This window comes from Myxine glutinosa, chromosome 5 (genome assembly GCF_964187855.1).
Source record: "Myxine glutinosa chromosome 5, kmMyxGlut1.1, whole genome shotgun sequence".
NCBI lineage: Eukaryota > Metazoa > Chordata > Myxini > Myxiniformes > Myxinidae > Myxine > Myxine glutinosa.
In genome coordinates, this window is record NC_136265.1 from 24702547 (window position 1) to 24719543 (window position 16997).

Below are 16997 nucleotides of genomic sequence, written 5' to 3' on the forward strand. Positions count from 1 at the left end.
TCAAGTAACGACCGAAAGATGGCAGGTGTGTGTATGGTGTCCCAACAGACTCCACAGGTATTAGATTGTACAGGCTGACCAGCGACTTGGTTGCCACTGTGGTCGTTAAAATTTGAATAGCGGGGGGTGCCTGGATGCCTATGTGAATCCGTCGTGCCTATAGGGCTAATATCGATATTTAAGGATAGTTGGCGCCCCTTTTTCATCTTTTGGCTTTTGTTAGTGTAAAAAGAGCAGTTTGCATGAATAGTCTGCTCGAGAACGACACCAAATTCAGTTTGCTTTATTTTTCTATTTCAGATTTGTTTCGTGTGTTCGATGAAAGGTGATGGTGCGCTCAAACAGATCAAGGATGACGAACAGTGGGCAAGAGTGAAAAATGCTGCGGATCGACGAAAGTGCCTGCAAACGGACATGTTTCAAGAAACGACCGAACGGATTCGAAATTGCCGAGACATTTCATACTTGCGATACCATTCGGCCTGTCTAAGCAAATTCAGTGCTGTAAAAAAACGCAAGGCTGAGGATGAAAGTAGCAAACCGTCCAGCCCAGCTAAAAAGACACGGTCATTGTCTGGCATGTTAAAATCCACTCCTCGAGGTGTAATAGTGGAGAAACGCTGCGTTTTCTGTTCAAAAGAAAAGAAACGATCCAAGTGTGGACAATCATTTGAACCTTTGAGTGCGATGCTAACTATGAACGGTAGCAAAACAGTTGTGGCCTGCGCAAGAGCGAACCCAAATTCTGCTTCCAGTCAGAAAATTCTGGTGCTTGCTGGCGGTACGGACGACCTTGTGGCTCCTGAGGGCATGTACCACAATACATGTCGCTTGAAATTCCTTCGGAATTCCGGTGCAGAAAACGGCGGCGGCTACAATTTCGCTGCACCATCAGCTGTTCATAAGGTAGCATTCAACGCGATGAAAGGCTTCATAGACTCGCAAGTTGTGGCAAAGCGTAATCCCGTCCTTGTTGCATCTGTAATGGAGTTATACAGATCAGAATATTTGGCCAACGGTGGGATTTCCGAGGATATAGAAGGATACACCACACAGAAATTACTCGATAAGATAAAAAACACCTACAAGGACAACTTATGCCACGGGAAAGAGTCGAACAAAACAGGAAATTTCATTTACGCGCCATCTCTCAGTTTTGATGACGCAGTCGCGGCTCTGAAAAACACCAGTCGAGATGAACAGGAGGTACGATCCACTGCAATGCTACTGAGAGCGGAAATTCTCCCAATGGAGAAGACCAAAATTCCCAGCCATACAACCATTGATTCTTTGAAGAAAAACGCCCCGGAAATACCTCCGCTGACGAAACTTTTCTACAAAACCCTACTTTCTGGAGTCGGCGACACACCATCAGCCGCTAAGAAAAGGAAGTGTGAAGCGCTCTCATCAGATGCAGTATACACTGTATCACAGGGGAATGTGAAACCTTGGAAAACCACAGCGCTTGGTGTTGGGTTTTCTTCGATGTTGGGAAGCAAGAGTGCACTAACAGTACTGAATATACTTGGACATTCTGTGAGCGACGATGAGTGCAAAAGACTGATTTCCGAAATCGCCTACACCTGTGCTTCAGGTGAGAAGGAGACGCCGGCGGGACTGCTGACCGATTCACAACTTGCAACTGGTATGTATATAATACTTCAGTAAATATGATTATAAACATCTGACTATAAGTAATTTATATTGTATAAATAATCCTATATATTCATATATGATAAAATATGTCTCTGAAATTAGGGTCGAATGAGAAAGAACGTGATGAATATTATATTCGGTTGAATGCGCTAAAACCTGAGACAGTCCACAGCCCATATTATTCAGGCAGGATATAATTATTTCTAAATTTCTGCTTCAGGTACAGCCTGGGACAACTTCGACTTGAACGTGGAAACCCTGGATGGCAAGAACAATCTACACGTGACCGTGGGTATAGCTTACCAGAATCAACACGTGCCAGATGAACATCCCACCGAAATCATTGCTGGACCATCAAGGGAGACGTCAAATCTCAGTGGGAGAGCCAGGAGAACATTTGAAGGTATTGTGAAAGAGTGCCCCGCTTTCCGTTTAAATTTGCGAGCAGCCAAATTCCCACTGTCGACAAATGACAGCGACAACTATATTGGAGCGCGCGCATTGGATATTTTGTGGGTGATCAAATCCATGTATGAAACGGTACCCCAGTTCAATGGATTTTACTCTTTCTTCGTGGAAGATCGCCTTCCAATGACAGTGATAGCCTATATGGACCCCATAAATGAGTCTCCAACACTTAGCAAAGTCGTCCAGGCGACCATGGAACGATCCCTTAAAGTGGCTGAAGAAACTGGTCAAATATGGAACCCAGTCACGTACGATCTGAACATTGCCATGAAGGCGTTCGCCATTCAAGCTCTCCGTGCGCCCACATTTGATAAGCTCATCATTTTACTGAAATAGAACTAGCATTCCACATAGAACTAGCATTCCACATAGAACTAGCATTCCACATAGAACTAGCATTTTTCGGTGCTGTTGGAACTTATATATCTGATTCCGGTTTGGAATATCTGTTGACCGAGGGCGATGTTCTTGCCGAGGGTTCTTTTAATGGATTCGTGAAGGGTAAATTTTATAACCGATGTACCCGCATTCACCAGATAACGGCTGGGGTCCTGGAGCAGTTACTGTATGAACGGTTCCTCTCAGAACGAAGTGATCAGTATGAAGAAGTACTCGCCGAGATAATGTCGTCTGATTTACATGATACGAACAAGCTGCTCAAACTGTCTACACAGGAATGTTTCCATCGGCTTGTCAGTGACTATGAGCAGTATTTTCACGAGACCATGAACGGCTCCCTAGGCAAGACAGTGGCATATTGGGCTGTGTACATCTATCTCATCAATCGCATTTACCGAGAGCTGCAAAGGGCTGTACGAACCAACGATGTCGACCTGTATGTGACAGTTCTGCCTCATCTGATGGACGTTTTCTTCGCATTGAACAGACCAAATTCTTCTCGGTGGGGTTCACTCTATCTGGACAAGCTGTGTCACCTAGATTCAGCTGCAATGGATGTACTGAAAGTCGGTGCCTTCAGCACAAAACGTACGAAGAAGTCGTACTCCCGCAGTGCGATTGACCTAACTTTGGAGCAAACAGCGAATCGCGACGCCGCATCTGCAGCCTCCGGAGTCGTTCACTTCGCAAATTCAGAGAAGGCTTTTCGGCGGTGGTGTGTCAGCCTTACCCAACGTAGCATGGCCGTAACTGAGTTGAAAGAGATGTGTGGAATCCAAAGGGGAGAAACACCGGCAAACCAGTTGCGCACACAACGTCTGTGGAAAGACAAAGAAAGCACCGACCGTCTCAAGCAGCAGTTCATTGAAACATGCAACCCCTTCGATGCCGCCACACCAGACACCCTCGTCAACTTGGCTACGGGACAAAGTGCCGAAGAGGCGACGACCACCTACCTCACCACAACTCTTCAACGGGGGAAAGCGGTTAGATCGGAGTTTCTGTTTGAGTGTGCAGAAGACGGAGCAAGGTTTGTAAAAACGGTGAAGCACATCAAAGTGCAAAACCGCATCCGAGAACGCTCGAAAAGCGACCAAATGTGAAAAAGTTGGTACCAAAGGTGTGAGAGACGCCTTCGCTCACATACTGGCGATGGATGCGGTACGAGAAGCTATCGACCTCCGAGATCTACTAAGCCATCCAATCACCCCGATTCCCCTGTCAATCGCACACAGTGATGGGTCAGTGACGAAGACGACGAAGTCAGCGCTCACGAAAGTTCTGGAAAGAAAACAGAAAGAACCTTCCAGCGACATGGACATCTCCCTCTCAGTGAGGCCATCGGTATATCTCGTTGATGGTGGCCTTATTCTTTACGAGGTTTTGACTCGCCACAAACAATCAACGTATCGCTCGATAGCTAGAGATATAATGGTGCACATTTGTTCGCACGCCGATACCGCAATTGAGGTGCACCTGCTTCTTGACAAGTACCTGACGCCATCAATAAAAGATCTGGAGAGGAGGAACCGGGGTGGTGGACATGAGGATTTTGTGATAACAGGGCCGGAACAGAGGCAAAAGAAGAATGGCAGTGAACTCCTGAAAAACTATCATTTCAAGAATGCATTTCTGAAATTCATGATGGAAGAAGTCCAGAACGAGCAGTACGCTAGTATCATTGACCGCAAAACAGTGTATGTTTCCCACGGGGGAAGTTGTATAGAACTAAAGGTGAACAGTAAGGGGTTGCTGGTGGTGTCCGTTCCCTCACAGTATCAAGGCCAACATGAAGAGGCAGACACTTTAATTGCTTATCATGCCGTGACGGCGATGTCAGGTGACATAACCGTGCGCTCCTCGGACACTGATGTTTTAGTGATACTGTTGCCAATCGCTGCACAGCATCCCCACCGCATAATGCTAGACTACGGAAGCGTAAACAGTCGCCGCTTCATCAGCGTGTCCGAAATTGCACACGTACTGGAGGACAGGGAAGCCGGTACAACAGAGGCTGTCGTTGGTTTTCACGCCCTAACAGGATGCAACTACACATCGGCGTTCTACAGAAAGGGTAAACAGAAACCCTTTGAAATAATGGAGAAAGGGCATGTCAAGGCTTTGCAGTCTTTGTTTGATGACGAAATGGATGTCGTGGGGTTGGAAAGATTCGTTTGCCACGTGTACGGCAATAAAAGCGCCAAATGTGTTGATGAGGCGCGAGCAGAGGCCTTTTTCAATATGGTAGGGGCGGGAAAGTTCTCTGACCAAGTGAGGAAGATGAACTGTGCTTCGCTGCCGCCGTGCAGGAGAACGCTTCTGCAGCATCTCCATAGGGCTCACTATGTCTCCTTGATGTGGAAATCGGCTTCGAAAGTGAATCCAACGGCCGGAATGTATCCCACCAACAATGGCTGGGAAGTGGATGCAACTGGCAACTACACATTCCAGTGGTTTCTCGGACCTGTACTGCCTGAAGAGCTGAAAAAGCCTGCTGCCCCAGAGACTGAGGAGTTTGTAGAGGATCCCTACGAATGCGACACAGACGTGGAGGACGAGGCCGACCGAGACCAGCCCATAGACACGCTCTCACCTGATAGTGATGGTGAACCCTGGAGTGGGGATAGCGGGAGCGAATCCGAAACGGAGTGATCAACACAGTTTATACACTGTGATCAATGCGGCAGGAACCTTATGCTTATGGAACTACTGTCAATACAGTCCGTACCATATTCGGATAAACTGAGTAGGTTGGGATTTGCTTGTCGGTATTGGTTTTGGATGACGTCATTGTTGGTATCGCCACATAATATTTCCATATTTTTGGGTTAGCATTTAAAATTGACGGTTAACGGTACTCGCTATTTGTTTTTGTTTGATTATTGGTCACTGGTAATTGATTCAACCCACTTCCTCTTTCCTCTTATTCAATACGGCCAGTGAGAGTTGAATCGCTTTAGGATATGTACGTCATGTTACAGACGTTGACCAGCGATTGAAATCCGGAAGTAGGTTGCCCGCATCCGGGTCGCTCAAGTGGGTCAAGGTCAAATTAGGCCTACAGGAGAACATATTGCTGTCATTGGTATTTTTGTATTTGAAAATATCTCCATATCGCGTTTTAAAAAGTCAGATACTTGTCGCATTTGGATTGCATAAGCATCTGTGTTGTGGGTGTGTCGAGGTCAAAGGTTGCTGTCAAGGTCAAAGTACAGGAGAAAATTGCTGTCATTGGTATTTTCGTGTTTGGCAATAACCATTGCATTATATGAACCAAGTTTGATGCTTGTCGCTCTTGGGTTGAATAAATGTGGTCACGTGACCTATTAAAAAAGCTGCTGTTCTCGAAAATGTACAGTATAAAATTGCTGTCACGGTACTTTTGGTGAACTACGTACGGTCCCTACCAAATGTCATGGTGCAGTTAGTTTCCTTGTCGCTGTTGGGTTGAATAAGTGCATTTTTGGTGACCCGAAAAGGTCACCTGTAGGCCTAAGGTACAGGCTATGACCCGGCAGCAATCCCGACCTTCAGTCAGTGATGGACGATCAACCACCTCATGTAATTAAACCTTCTGTCTCTTTCCGGTTGAACAAATTTCGCTGGCGCTTGGTCTAATATATAGATTAGTAAAGCGCGGTGCTACGCGCGCTCCTTGCTTACCAAGAAGGAAGCGGACAACGCGGGTAAAACAAAAGAGACTTTATTGACGAGGTCACTGTAGCACTGGCGCGCTCCGGGCTGCGCGCCCGGTATATATCCTGAGGCCACACCTACCCCTCGGCGTGGCCGCCGCCCACTTGGTGCGCGGAATGATGTCACCACGCCAGTGGGCTTCCGTGTCCGCCACACGCGCCCCCCCAGAATTCCCGCGCACCTGGAGGGCCAGTTTGCAGGGCAAACGGATGACCCGGCCGAAGCGCCCTCTGGCGACCGGCGGCGTCCGGGGTGCAGGGATGCCAGCTGGGATACCCCCGGTTGTACCCGGGATGGGTGCCGGACCGGGGGGCGGCGTGCCGGCGGTGCTGGGCGGTGCCGTGGGCCGCCCACAGGGGGGCGGCCCCGACGCGGGGGCCGAGCCACCGGCGGTGGGTGGTCCACGTCGAGGTGGGCCGGCTTGAGGCGGCCTATGGAGACCCGGTCAGGAGTGCCGCCGATGTCCAGGGTGAAATGTTTCACCCCGGTCTCCAGCACGCGGAAAGGCCCGTCGTACGGGGGCCGCAGTGGTGTCCGGTGGGCGTCGTGCTGGACGAAGACGTACTCCGCGGTGCGGAGCTCCGGGGCGACGTGTGTAGGAGGGTGCCTGTGGTGCGCCGTCGGCACCGGGGCGAACCTCCGGGCGGTCTCCTGCAGCGCGGAACGCTCCTGCGCCGCGGACCATGGTGCCGTGGGGTCGGGGAGGAACTCGCCCGGCACCCGCAGCGGTTGTCCAAAAACCAACTCCGCCGCGGAGGCGCGCCTGTCGTCCTTGGGCGCCGTCCGGAGGCCCAGCAGGACCCAGGGGAGCCTGTCGACCCAGCCGCCGTCGCGGAGGGTGGCCCAGAGCGCGGCCTTCAAGGAGCTTATGAAGCGCTCGCACAGGCCGTTGGCCTGGGGGTGGTAGGCCGTGGTTTGGTGCAGCTGGACCCCGAGCCCCCGCGCGACCGCCCCCCAGAGCTCCGAGGTGAACTGGGGGCCGCGGTCGGACGAGATGTCCGAGGGGGCGCCGAACCGGGCGACCCAGGTGGCGATGAACGCCTGTGCGACGTCCGCCGCCGTCGTCGCCGCCAAAGGCACGGCCTCCGGCCACCGGGTGGTGCGGTCCACCATGGTGAGGACATGGGTGAAACCCCGCGAGGGGGGCAGAGGTCCCACCAGGTCCACGTGAACGTGGTCGAACCGACGTTCCGGCACCGTAAACGGGGCCAAGGGGGCCTGGGTGTGTCGGTGCACCTTTGCGCGCTGGCACGCGAGGCACGTCCTGGTCCAGCCGCGGACGGCCTTCCGGAGGCCATGCCAGACAAACTTGTCGGCGACCAACCTCTGGGAGGCCTTCGTGCCCGGGTGGGACAGGCCGTGGATGGCGTCAAAAACCTGGCGCTGCCAGCCTGCGGGCACGATGGGGCGAGGCCGCCCGAGGGAGACGTCGCAAATGAGGGCCGTGCCCGCGCCGTTGAAGGGCACCTTGGTGATGCGGAGGCCCGTGACGGCGGTCCGCAGGGCCTGGACCCCGGGGTCGGCGGCCTGGTCTGCCGCCATCCGGGCATAGTCAATGCCAAGGTGGACTGCGTGGGCGACGGCCCGGGAAAGGCAATCGGCCACCGGGTTGTCCTTTCCCGCGACGTGCCGGATGTCCGTCGTGTACTCGGACACGGCCGCGAGGTGACGCTGTTGCCGGGCCGACCATGGCTCGGCGACCTTGCCCATCGCGAAAACCAGCGGCTTGTGGTCGACGAAGGCCGTGAACGCACGGCCCTCGAGCAGATGGCGGAAGTGCCTGACCGCCAGGTGAAGCCCAAGCAACTCACGGTCGAAGGTACTGTAACGGCGTTCGGGCGGGCGAAGCTGCCGGCTGAAGAACGCCAGCGGTTGCCAGGCACCACGCACCCATTGCTCGTACACCGCGCCCACCGCATAGTCCGAGGCGTCGGAGGTGAGGGCGATCGGTGCATCGAACGCCGGGTGCGCGAGCATGGTGGCGTTGGCCAAGGCGAGCTTCGCGCCCGAGAACGCCGCGTCCATCTGCTCGGTCCAGGTAACGTCACCTTTGCCCAGCTTCCCTCGAAGGGCCTCGTGTAAGGGGCGCAGGAGCTGGGTGATGCGGGGCAGGAACCGATGGTAAAAGTTTACCATGCCCAGGAACTCCTGGAGCCCCTTGATCGTGCGGGGGCGCGGAAACCCCTTCACCGCCTCCACCTTGGCCGGTAGGGGGACGGCCCCGTGCCTGGTGACGCGGTGCCCCAAAAAGTCGATGCCGGTGACGCCAAACCGGCACTTGGCGGGGTTCACGATGAGGCCGTGCTGGCCCAGACGTTCGAAGAGCGTGCAGAGGTGATGAAGGTGCTCTTCGCGGGACGCGCTGGCGACGAGGATGTCGTCCAGGTAGACGTACAAAAAATCCAAGCCGCGCAAGACGCTGTCCGTTAGGCGCTGGAACGCCTGAGCCGCATTTTTCAAACCGAAGGGCATCCGAAGAAATTCGAAAAGCCCGAATGGCGTGATGACAGCCTTCTTCGGGATGTCCTCCGGCCTGACAGGGACCTGATGGTAGCCGCGTACGAGGTCCACCTTTGAAAAGAAAGACATCCCCGCCAACCGGGCGGAGAAGTCCTGGATGTGGGGGACGGGGTAGTGGTCGGGGGTGGTGGCGTCGTTGAGGCGCCGGTAGTCCCCGCATGGTCGCCATCCCCCCGCCGGGCTTGGGCACGATGTGGAGCGGGGACGCCCACGCGCTCTCGGAGCGCCGCACGATGCCGAGCCGCTCCAGCATAGCGAACCCCGCTTTAGCTACGGCGAGCTTCGTCGGCTCGAGGCGGCGTGCGCGGGCATAGACCGGTGGCCCGGCGGTGGGGATGTGGTGTTCCACCCCGTGTTTGACGGCCCCCGCCGAGTAAGTGGGCCGCGTGAGGGCCGGGAAACCCGCGAGGAGGCGGGTGAATTCGTCCGCTGCCGGAAGCGTACATATGAACCTGGCTGGAACTGAACCGCTCAGCAAGCCGCTCGGCGGGCCGCTCGATGAGCCGCTCTGTGAGCTGCTCAATGAGCCGGGCAGCGCGCATGCGAGCGAGCTGAACGTCTCAGCCTGGACAAGCCTTCTGCACTTTACATCCACCAGTAATCCATTAGCACATAAGAAGTCCGCGCCGAGCTGTGCCATGGGCACGTCGGCCGTAACGAACGACCAACGGAAAACCTGCCCTCCGAACCGCAGAGAGAGACAGCGTTTTCCGTATGTGCGTATAGACGTACCATTGGCCGCAAGCAGTGCGGGACCTCGGCCCGCGGTTTGCTTGTCGGACGTACCGGCAGGAACGACACTCACCTGCGCTCCCGTGTCGCACAGGTAACGGCGCCCGGACAAGGTGTCCGTTATGTACAGGAGGCTGTTTGAATTGCCGATGCTCAAAGCTGCCACCGAGCGTCGGCTCGCCCGTTTCCCGACCTGCCGAATGAGCACGGCGGGCGACACTGCCGAGCCTCGTGGCCGAACTTGGCGTGGAAGAAACACCAGGTGGGCGGCTGAGGCGGCGGAGGCCGCGGTTTTCTTCGCGGCGGCGGCGGTGGTGGGTGGGGCGTGGCGGCGGACACGAGGTGCGGTGCATCAGGGAAAGCCTCGGGAGCCGCGGCGACCGCGCCAAGACTCGCCTGCGTGTCCAAAGCCGCGTAGTACTTGTCGGCCTCGGCAGCGAGCGCCCGGGGTTCCGTTAAGGCAGAACCGGCCAACGCGAGGCGGACCCGTGCCGGCAGCTGGCGTCGAAATAACGCCCGGAATAGGGCGTTCGGGGTTTCGTCGCCCATGAGCGCCAGCATATGATCCATACGGACCGACGGTCGCGTGTCCCCGAGGTCGGGGAGGTCCAAAAGGCGATCGGCCCGTGCGTCCACCGTAAGGCCGAACGTGGCGAGGAGGAGACTCTTGATCGCCTCGTACCTGTCGTCGGCCGGTGGGGTCCTCAGGACCGACACGACGCGGGCGGCCGTGCTGGCCCCGAGGAAGGCGACCACGTGGCAGTAACGTGTCTCGTCCGCCGTGATGCCTCGAAGCCTGAACTGGGCTTTGGCCTGCAGGAACCAGATCTCCACCTGAGCTTCCCAGAACTCGGGGAGCTTCATTGCTACCGCGTTGGTTGCCATGCCAGGTGGTCAGCGACGGCTGACCAGAACGTCGTAGGGTCACCAATTAAAGCGTGGTGCTACGTGCGCTCCTTGCTTACCAAGAAGGAAGCGGACAACGCGGGTAAAACAAAAGAGTCTTTATTGACAAGAGGTCACTGTAGCACTGGCGTGCTCCGGGCTGCGCACCCGGTGTATATCCTGAGGCCACGCCTACCCCTCGGCGTGGCGGTGGCCGCCGCCCACTTGGTGCGCGGAATGATGTCACCACGCCAGTGAGCTTCCGTGACCGCCACAATAGCATGATATTCCAAAAAGTTATGGACGGATTATGACAAAACTTGGTGAATGAGTTGGTTTGGCGACAAGAACAAGGCGATTAGATTTTGGTTCAGGTCCGAATCCAGATCCGGACTCTCAGTGGATACAAAACATAAACTGTTCAGGTTTGCGCTCGATTTCATCTGTGTGTGTATCGTGTAAGGTGAGCTTGTCAATTCTCCCTCTAACCTTCTCCACACCAGACCGAATAGGTTCCTCGAGTTAAAATGAAAATCTAAAACAACAATCGTGGGTTTCATCTTAATCCGAGTGATTCTGATCAATCTCAGGAACGTTAAACTAGTTTTCTACTTTCGTGGATCGAATCACGTGTTTGGCGACTCAACGTATCGGGATAATAATATATTTGTGTCCGAGAGAGTGGGTCAGTCCATGGGACGTGGAACCGAACGTGGTGTTTCCTCGAGTTGAGGGTCATGAACCGAGACCCCCCGAGCTCCTTGTCAGGTTCTGATGGAGGGAACATCGTGGGTCCGGGAGGGGATGCTGGGGTCTCCGGGTTCAGGATCCTGGACGTTCAGAATGTTCGTGTTGGAGATGCCGAGCCGGACCAGGTACCAGGTACGAGTTTCTCGTTGCAGGGGATATCTATTTATGATGTACTCACGGTGGTTGATTTATAATGATTAACCACTTGGGCGGGAGATCAATTGCCTCAGAACACGTTCTCCTCAGATACTGTAACTACTAAAACCAATATTACATATTTCACTTTGATTTGTACACGATCCGTTAATATAACATTTTAAATTTAATATAATTTTTTGGACTCTTAACATTATCGTGCACAGTTTATCTATATACTACGTACTAAGGCCACATAAATTAAATTGATAGTTTCTCGTCCGGGATTTCAAAAAGACGGAATTGGGTTCTTTACCATTTGATATTTTCCTGATTTTTGATATTTTCCCCAAGATGGCCACCACATGGTGAAGTCGACCAGACCAAAGACTAGCACCACCACCAACACACATCCCATATACCATTAAAAATGATGTTGTTGGTCATATACTCGAGACGTCAACATATGATGATATTCCTCATGATATCATTATTCCTATTCCTCCTGATATCATCATCCCTATTCCAGATATCATCATCCCTATTTCTGATTATATAATTAATCCTATTCCTCCTGATATCATCATCCCTATTTCTGATGATATCATCATTCCTATTCCTCCACATATCATCATCCCTATTTCTGATATCATCATTCCTATTCCTGATGATATCATCATTCCTATTCCTGATGATATCATCATTCCTATTCCTCCGCATATCATCATCCCTATTTCTGATATCATCATCCCTATTCCAGATATCATCATCCCTATTCCTCCTGATATCATCATCCCTATTTCTGATGATATCATCATTCCTATTCCTCCGCATATCATCATCCCTATTTCTGATATCATCATTCCTATTCCTGATGATATCATCATTCCTATTCCTCCGCATATCATCATCCCTATTTCTGATATCATCATCCCTATTCCAGATATCATCATTCCTATTCCTGATGATATCATCATTCCTATTCCTCTGCATATCATCATCCCTATTTCTGATATCATCATCCCTATTCCAGATATCATCATCCCTATTTCTGATTATATAATTATTCCTATTCCTCCTGATATCATCATCCCTATTTCTGATGATATCATCATTCCTATTCCTCCACATATCATCATCCCTATTTCTGATATCATCATTCCTATTCCTGATGATATCATCATTCCTATTCCTCCGCATATCATCATCCCTATTTCTGATATCATCATCCCTATTCCAGATATCATCATTCCTATTCCTGATGATATCATCATTCCTATTCCTCTGCATATCATCATCCCTATTTCTGATATCATCATTCCTATTCCAGATATCATCATCCCTATTTCTGATTATATAATTATTCCTATTCCTCCTGATATCATCATCCCTATTTCTGATGATATCATCATTCCTATTCCTCCACATATCATCATCCCTATTTCTGATATCATCATTCCTATTCCTGATGATATCATCATTCCTATTCCAGATATCATCATCCCTATTTCTGATTATATAATTATTCCTATTCCTCCTGATATCATCCCTATTTCTGATGATATCATCATTCCTATTCCTCCACATATCATCATCCCTACTCCTGATATCATCATTCCTATTCTTGATGATATCATCATCCCTATTCCTGATGATATCATCATCCATATTCCTGGTGATATCATCATCCCTACTCCTGATATCATCATTCCTATTTCTGATATCATCATCCCTATTTCTGATGATATCAACAACACAACAACATGCATTTTAAGGCCATTTTCCCTGCTAGAGCGGGGGTTAGCCTTGCGGTCCCCATGGCAATCTTCTCCATTTTGCCCTATTTTCTGCATCTCTCCTTGTTAACCCCCTTGCCCGCATTTCTTCTTCCACCATCTTTAGCCAAGTCTTTCTCGGTCTTCCCCGTCCTCTGTTTCCTTCTACATTCATTTCCATCACTCTTCTCAACCAGTCACTTTCATCCTTCCTCAACACATGACCAAACCATCTCAACCTGTTCCTCTTCACAGCATCAATCACAGTAGGCTCTATTCCCATCATCTTTCACAATTCATCATTTGTCTTCCTCTCTCTCAATGATACTCCGCACATCCGTCGAACCATTCGCATTTCCACCCTTTCCAACCTTCGTTGCTGCTCTACGTTCATTACCCATGTCTCGCTCCCATAAATCATAACACTTCTCACACATGCAGCATACACCTTTCCCTTCAGCTTCAACGACACTCCCCTCATCATCAGCACGCCACTCAGTTCCCGAAACTTCTTCCATGCACATCTCACTCGAGCAACCGTTGCCGAGTCTGATCCACCTTCTCCATTCAGCATGTCTCCGAGGTAGCAAAATGTTTTCACACCTTCCAGCTTCACGCCGTCTCCAAGATCCAACTCAACATTTCCTCCTTCTGCAGCTCCCTCTGTGCACACCTTACATTTGAATGTAGCTGCCACACTGGTTAATGACCCTCTCAGACCACTACATTTTTGATGAACCCACTCAGCGCACATTGTACACTGAATGGAGTTCACTCCGACACCCTTCCTACACACAGCACAGGGCCACTTCCCAGTTATTTCCACCTCACCACATGCTTTACCACTTGCCATCACCTTCGTCTTTCCGATATTCACCTTCAGACCTTTTGTCTCCATACATTCCTTCCACGTGTTCATCTTTTCCTTCAGTCCATCCATACTTTCCGCAATCAACACCAGATCATCTGCATACAACAACTCCCACGGTAAACCCTCCTTTACATTCTGAGCCAGCACCTCCATCACAGCTACAAATAGTAGTGGACTTAGTACCGACCCCTGATGCACTCCCACCTTCACCTCAAACTCACCACTGTTCCCGTCCTTCGTCCTTACAGCTGTGCGCACTCTTTTGTACATTGCCATCACTACTCTGATCAACCATTCCTCCACTCCTAACTTCCTCAATGCCCATGTCAATACTTTGCGTGGAACCCGATCGAATGCTTTCTCCAGATCAACAAACCCAAGAAACAACTTCTTCCTCTTCTCCATGTACTTCTCCTGCAACTGCCTCACAATGAAAAGCGCGTCTGTCGTTCCTCTTCCTGGCATGAATCCAAACTGCATTTCGTCGATCTTCACTTTCTTCCTTATCCTCCTCTCCAACACCCTTTCCAATACCTTCATTCCATGCTCCAATAACTTTATCGCTCCGTACGAGCCACACTCCAGAGGGTCACCTTTCCCCTTGTATAGAGGGACGAGGGTACTCAGTTCCCAATCCACTGGAATGCGGCCTTCTTTCACCACCAGATTACAGATCTCTGTCATTCTCTTCACACCCCAACTTCCTGCTGCCTTCAACATAACTCGCACAACTCTCGTCGGCCCTCCCACCTTTCTACCCTTCATTGCTTTTATCGCTTCTTCAACTTCCTTCTCAGTTATCTTCTCTGCCGGTCCTAAAACTGGGTTACTCTCTATGTTGCCATCCCATTCATTCTCTGTATTCAACAGCATTTCCATATATCTTTTCCATTTTCCTTTAATTCCATCTGGGTCGACAACGATTTGTCCCACTTCATCCTTCAAGCAACTCACCCCCATCACATCACACCTCTCTTTCGCTATCTGCTTTGCAATCCTGAATACTGCTTTCTGACCCTCTTCCGAATCCAAGCGTTCTCCGAACATTTTCCTACATGCCTCCTGCGCCTTTGCTACCCCTTTCTTTGCAGCCTTCCTGGCTGCCTTATAACTTTCATGCTCTGCTGTTTCTGCTCCCGTACCCTTCGCCTTCTGCCACTCCTTGAACTTCTTCCTCTTCTCGTCAATCCTCTTTCCAACTTCATCATCCCACCACCATGTTTCCGAGTGCCTCGGTGGTCCTTTTGTCCATCCACATACCTCACCAACGGCTCCCAACAGACTAGCTTTCATTGACATCCAACCACTTTCAAGCTCAACCACATCATCCTCGACCCTACTCAGCCTCTCTTTTAATGCCTCCCTTACTGTCACCTCTTTCAACCTCCACACCTTCATTCTCGGTTGGTACTTCACCCGCCGAGCTCTCCTCGCACCTTTCACCCTTACGTCGCAGACAACCAAGTGGTGCTGTGAAACAGCCTCCTCCCCCGGGATCACCTTTGTGTCCCGGAGGTGCCCCCTATCTCGCCTACGCACCATTAGGTAGTCAACGGTTGTCGTCGACCCACCTGACGTGTATGTAACAAGCTTATTATCCTCTTTCTGGAACTGAGTATTACAAATCAACAAATCAGCTGCATCAGCAAACTCCAAAATCCTTTCACCTTCTCCATTTCTCACACCATATCCGTAACCCCCATGACCTCCCTCAAAACCATCCATACTCCTTCCCACATGTCCATTTAGGTCTCCTCCTACCACAACAACTTCCTCATCTTTCACGTTTTCCATCAGCTTCTCTATCGCACACCAGAACTTGTCCTTCTCTTCATCGCTTCGACCAACCTGCGGAGCATATCCTGAGATGACGTTCACCAAGAGCTTTCCAATCATCATTTTCACCATCATCAACCTATCACTCACTCTGGTCACACTCACCACACTGTCTACAAACTCCTCAGAAAACAGGACACCAACAACACCATTCACGCCCTCCAGGCACCCTTGCCACACAAACTTGTATTTCTGTCCCTGCCTACCCTTCACCATTCTCACACCACTTCCCTTCCATCTCGTCTCTTGCACACAACATATGTCCACTCTTCTTCTGACCAATACTTCCACCACTTCTCCTGATCTCCCTGTCATTGTCCCTACATTCCATGTCCCAAACCTCAGAAACCGATCTCCACTTCGGGCTGTACACTGCCCACATGTAGTTGTAATTGTCATGGTTCTCTTTTTGAGGCAATGTTTTTTATGGCCGGATGCCCTTCCTGACGCCAACTCTCTTAATCGCCTCTTACGACACGCAGGGATACGGCGTACCTATTCTTATCCAGGGTACACACTGGGAAACGTTTAAAACATGGACATTTTGGGGGGTTGGGGGGGGGGGGCGGCGTCAGCATCACTGCTGCGGTTTAAACATATTTAAATAAATATTTAAACAAAACCATGAAAAACAATCTGGGAAAAGTCTCTAAGTGAGAACGTGGATTTGAGAAAGCAGGAGCAGAGGTGAAAGAAAAACGAGATATAGGAGGCGGGGCAAAAGTCGAGACGAGGAGGCCGCACGAGACACAAGGCCGCATGAGGCGCACGGCGCGAACAAAGAAACGACTAATTACACACAAATTTGCAACAACTCCAAAACCAAATAGAAACACACAATAACACATACACAACAAAATACGCAGCGGAAATTTGACAAAGAAACGAACGGGAAAACACTCAAACTTTGATGCCATGGAGAGATCGAAGCAAGCCCCGTCACTCGAGGGACCGGAACTCTATTCCTGATGATATCATCATTCCTATTCCTGATGATATCATCATCCATATTCCTGATGATATCATCATCCATATTCCTGATGATATCATCATCCCTATTTCTGATTATATAATTATTCTTATTCCTGATGGTATCATCATTCCTATTCCTGATGATATCATCATCCCAATTCCTGATGATATCATCATCCCTATTCCTGATTATATCATCATTCCTATTACTGATATCATCATCCCTATTCCTGATGATATTGTTGCGGATCTCCAACGTCGGCCTTCCCCTTATCAAGGGGGGATTAATCCCCTTGTCCTTT

At 50.8% G+C, this 16997-nt stretch overlaps 1 protein-coding gene across 4 annotated transcripts in view; it reads left to right on the plus strand.

Annotated features, from left to right (window-relative positions):
• The first annotated feature begins 266 nt into the window (after positions 1 to 266).
• LOC137428699 (uncharacterized) overlaps positions 267 to 16997 on the plus strand; it is an 86753-nt gene continuing 70022 nt past the window's right edge. For all 4 annotated transcript variants that reach the window (XM_068118602.2, XM_078777729.1, XM_078777728.1 and 1 more), the window contains exons 1-2: positions 267 to 1645; positions 1877 to 2059. In XM_068118602.2, coding sequence (XP_067974703.2) covers positions 319 to 1645; positions 1877 to 2059 — 1510 coding nt within the window. In that variant the 5' untranslated portion in view covers positions 267 to 318. The remainder of the gene's footprint in view (positions 1646 to 1876; positions 2060 to 16997) is intronic.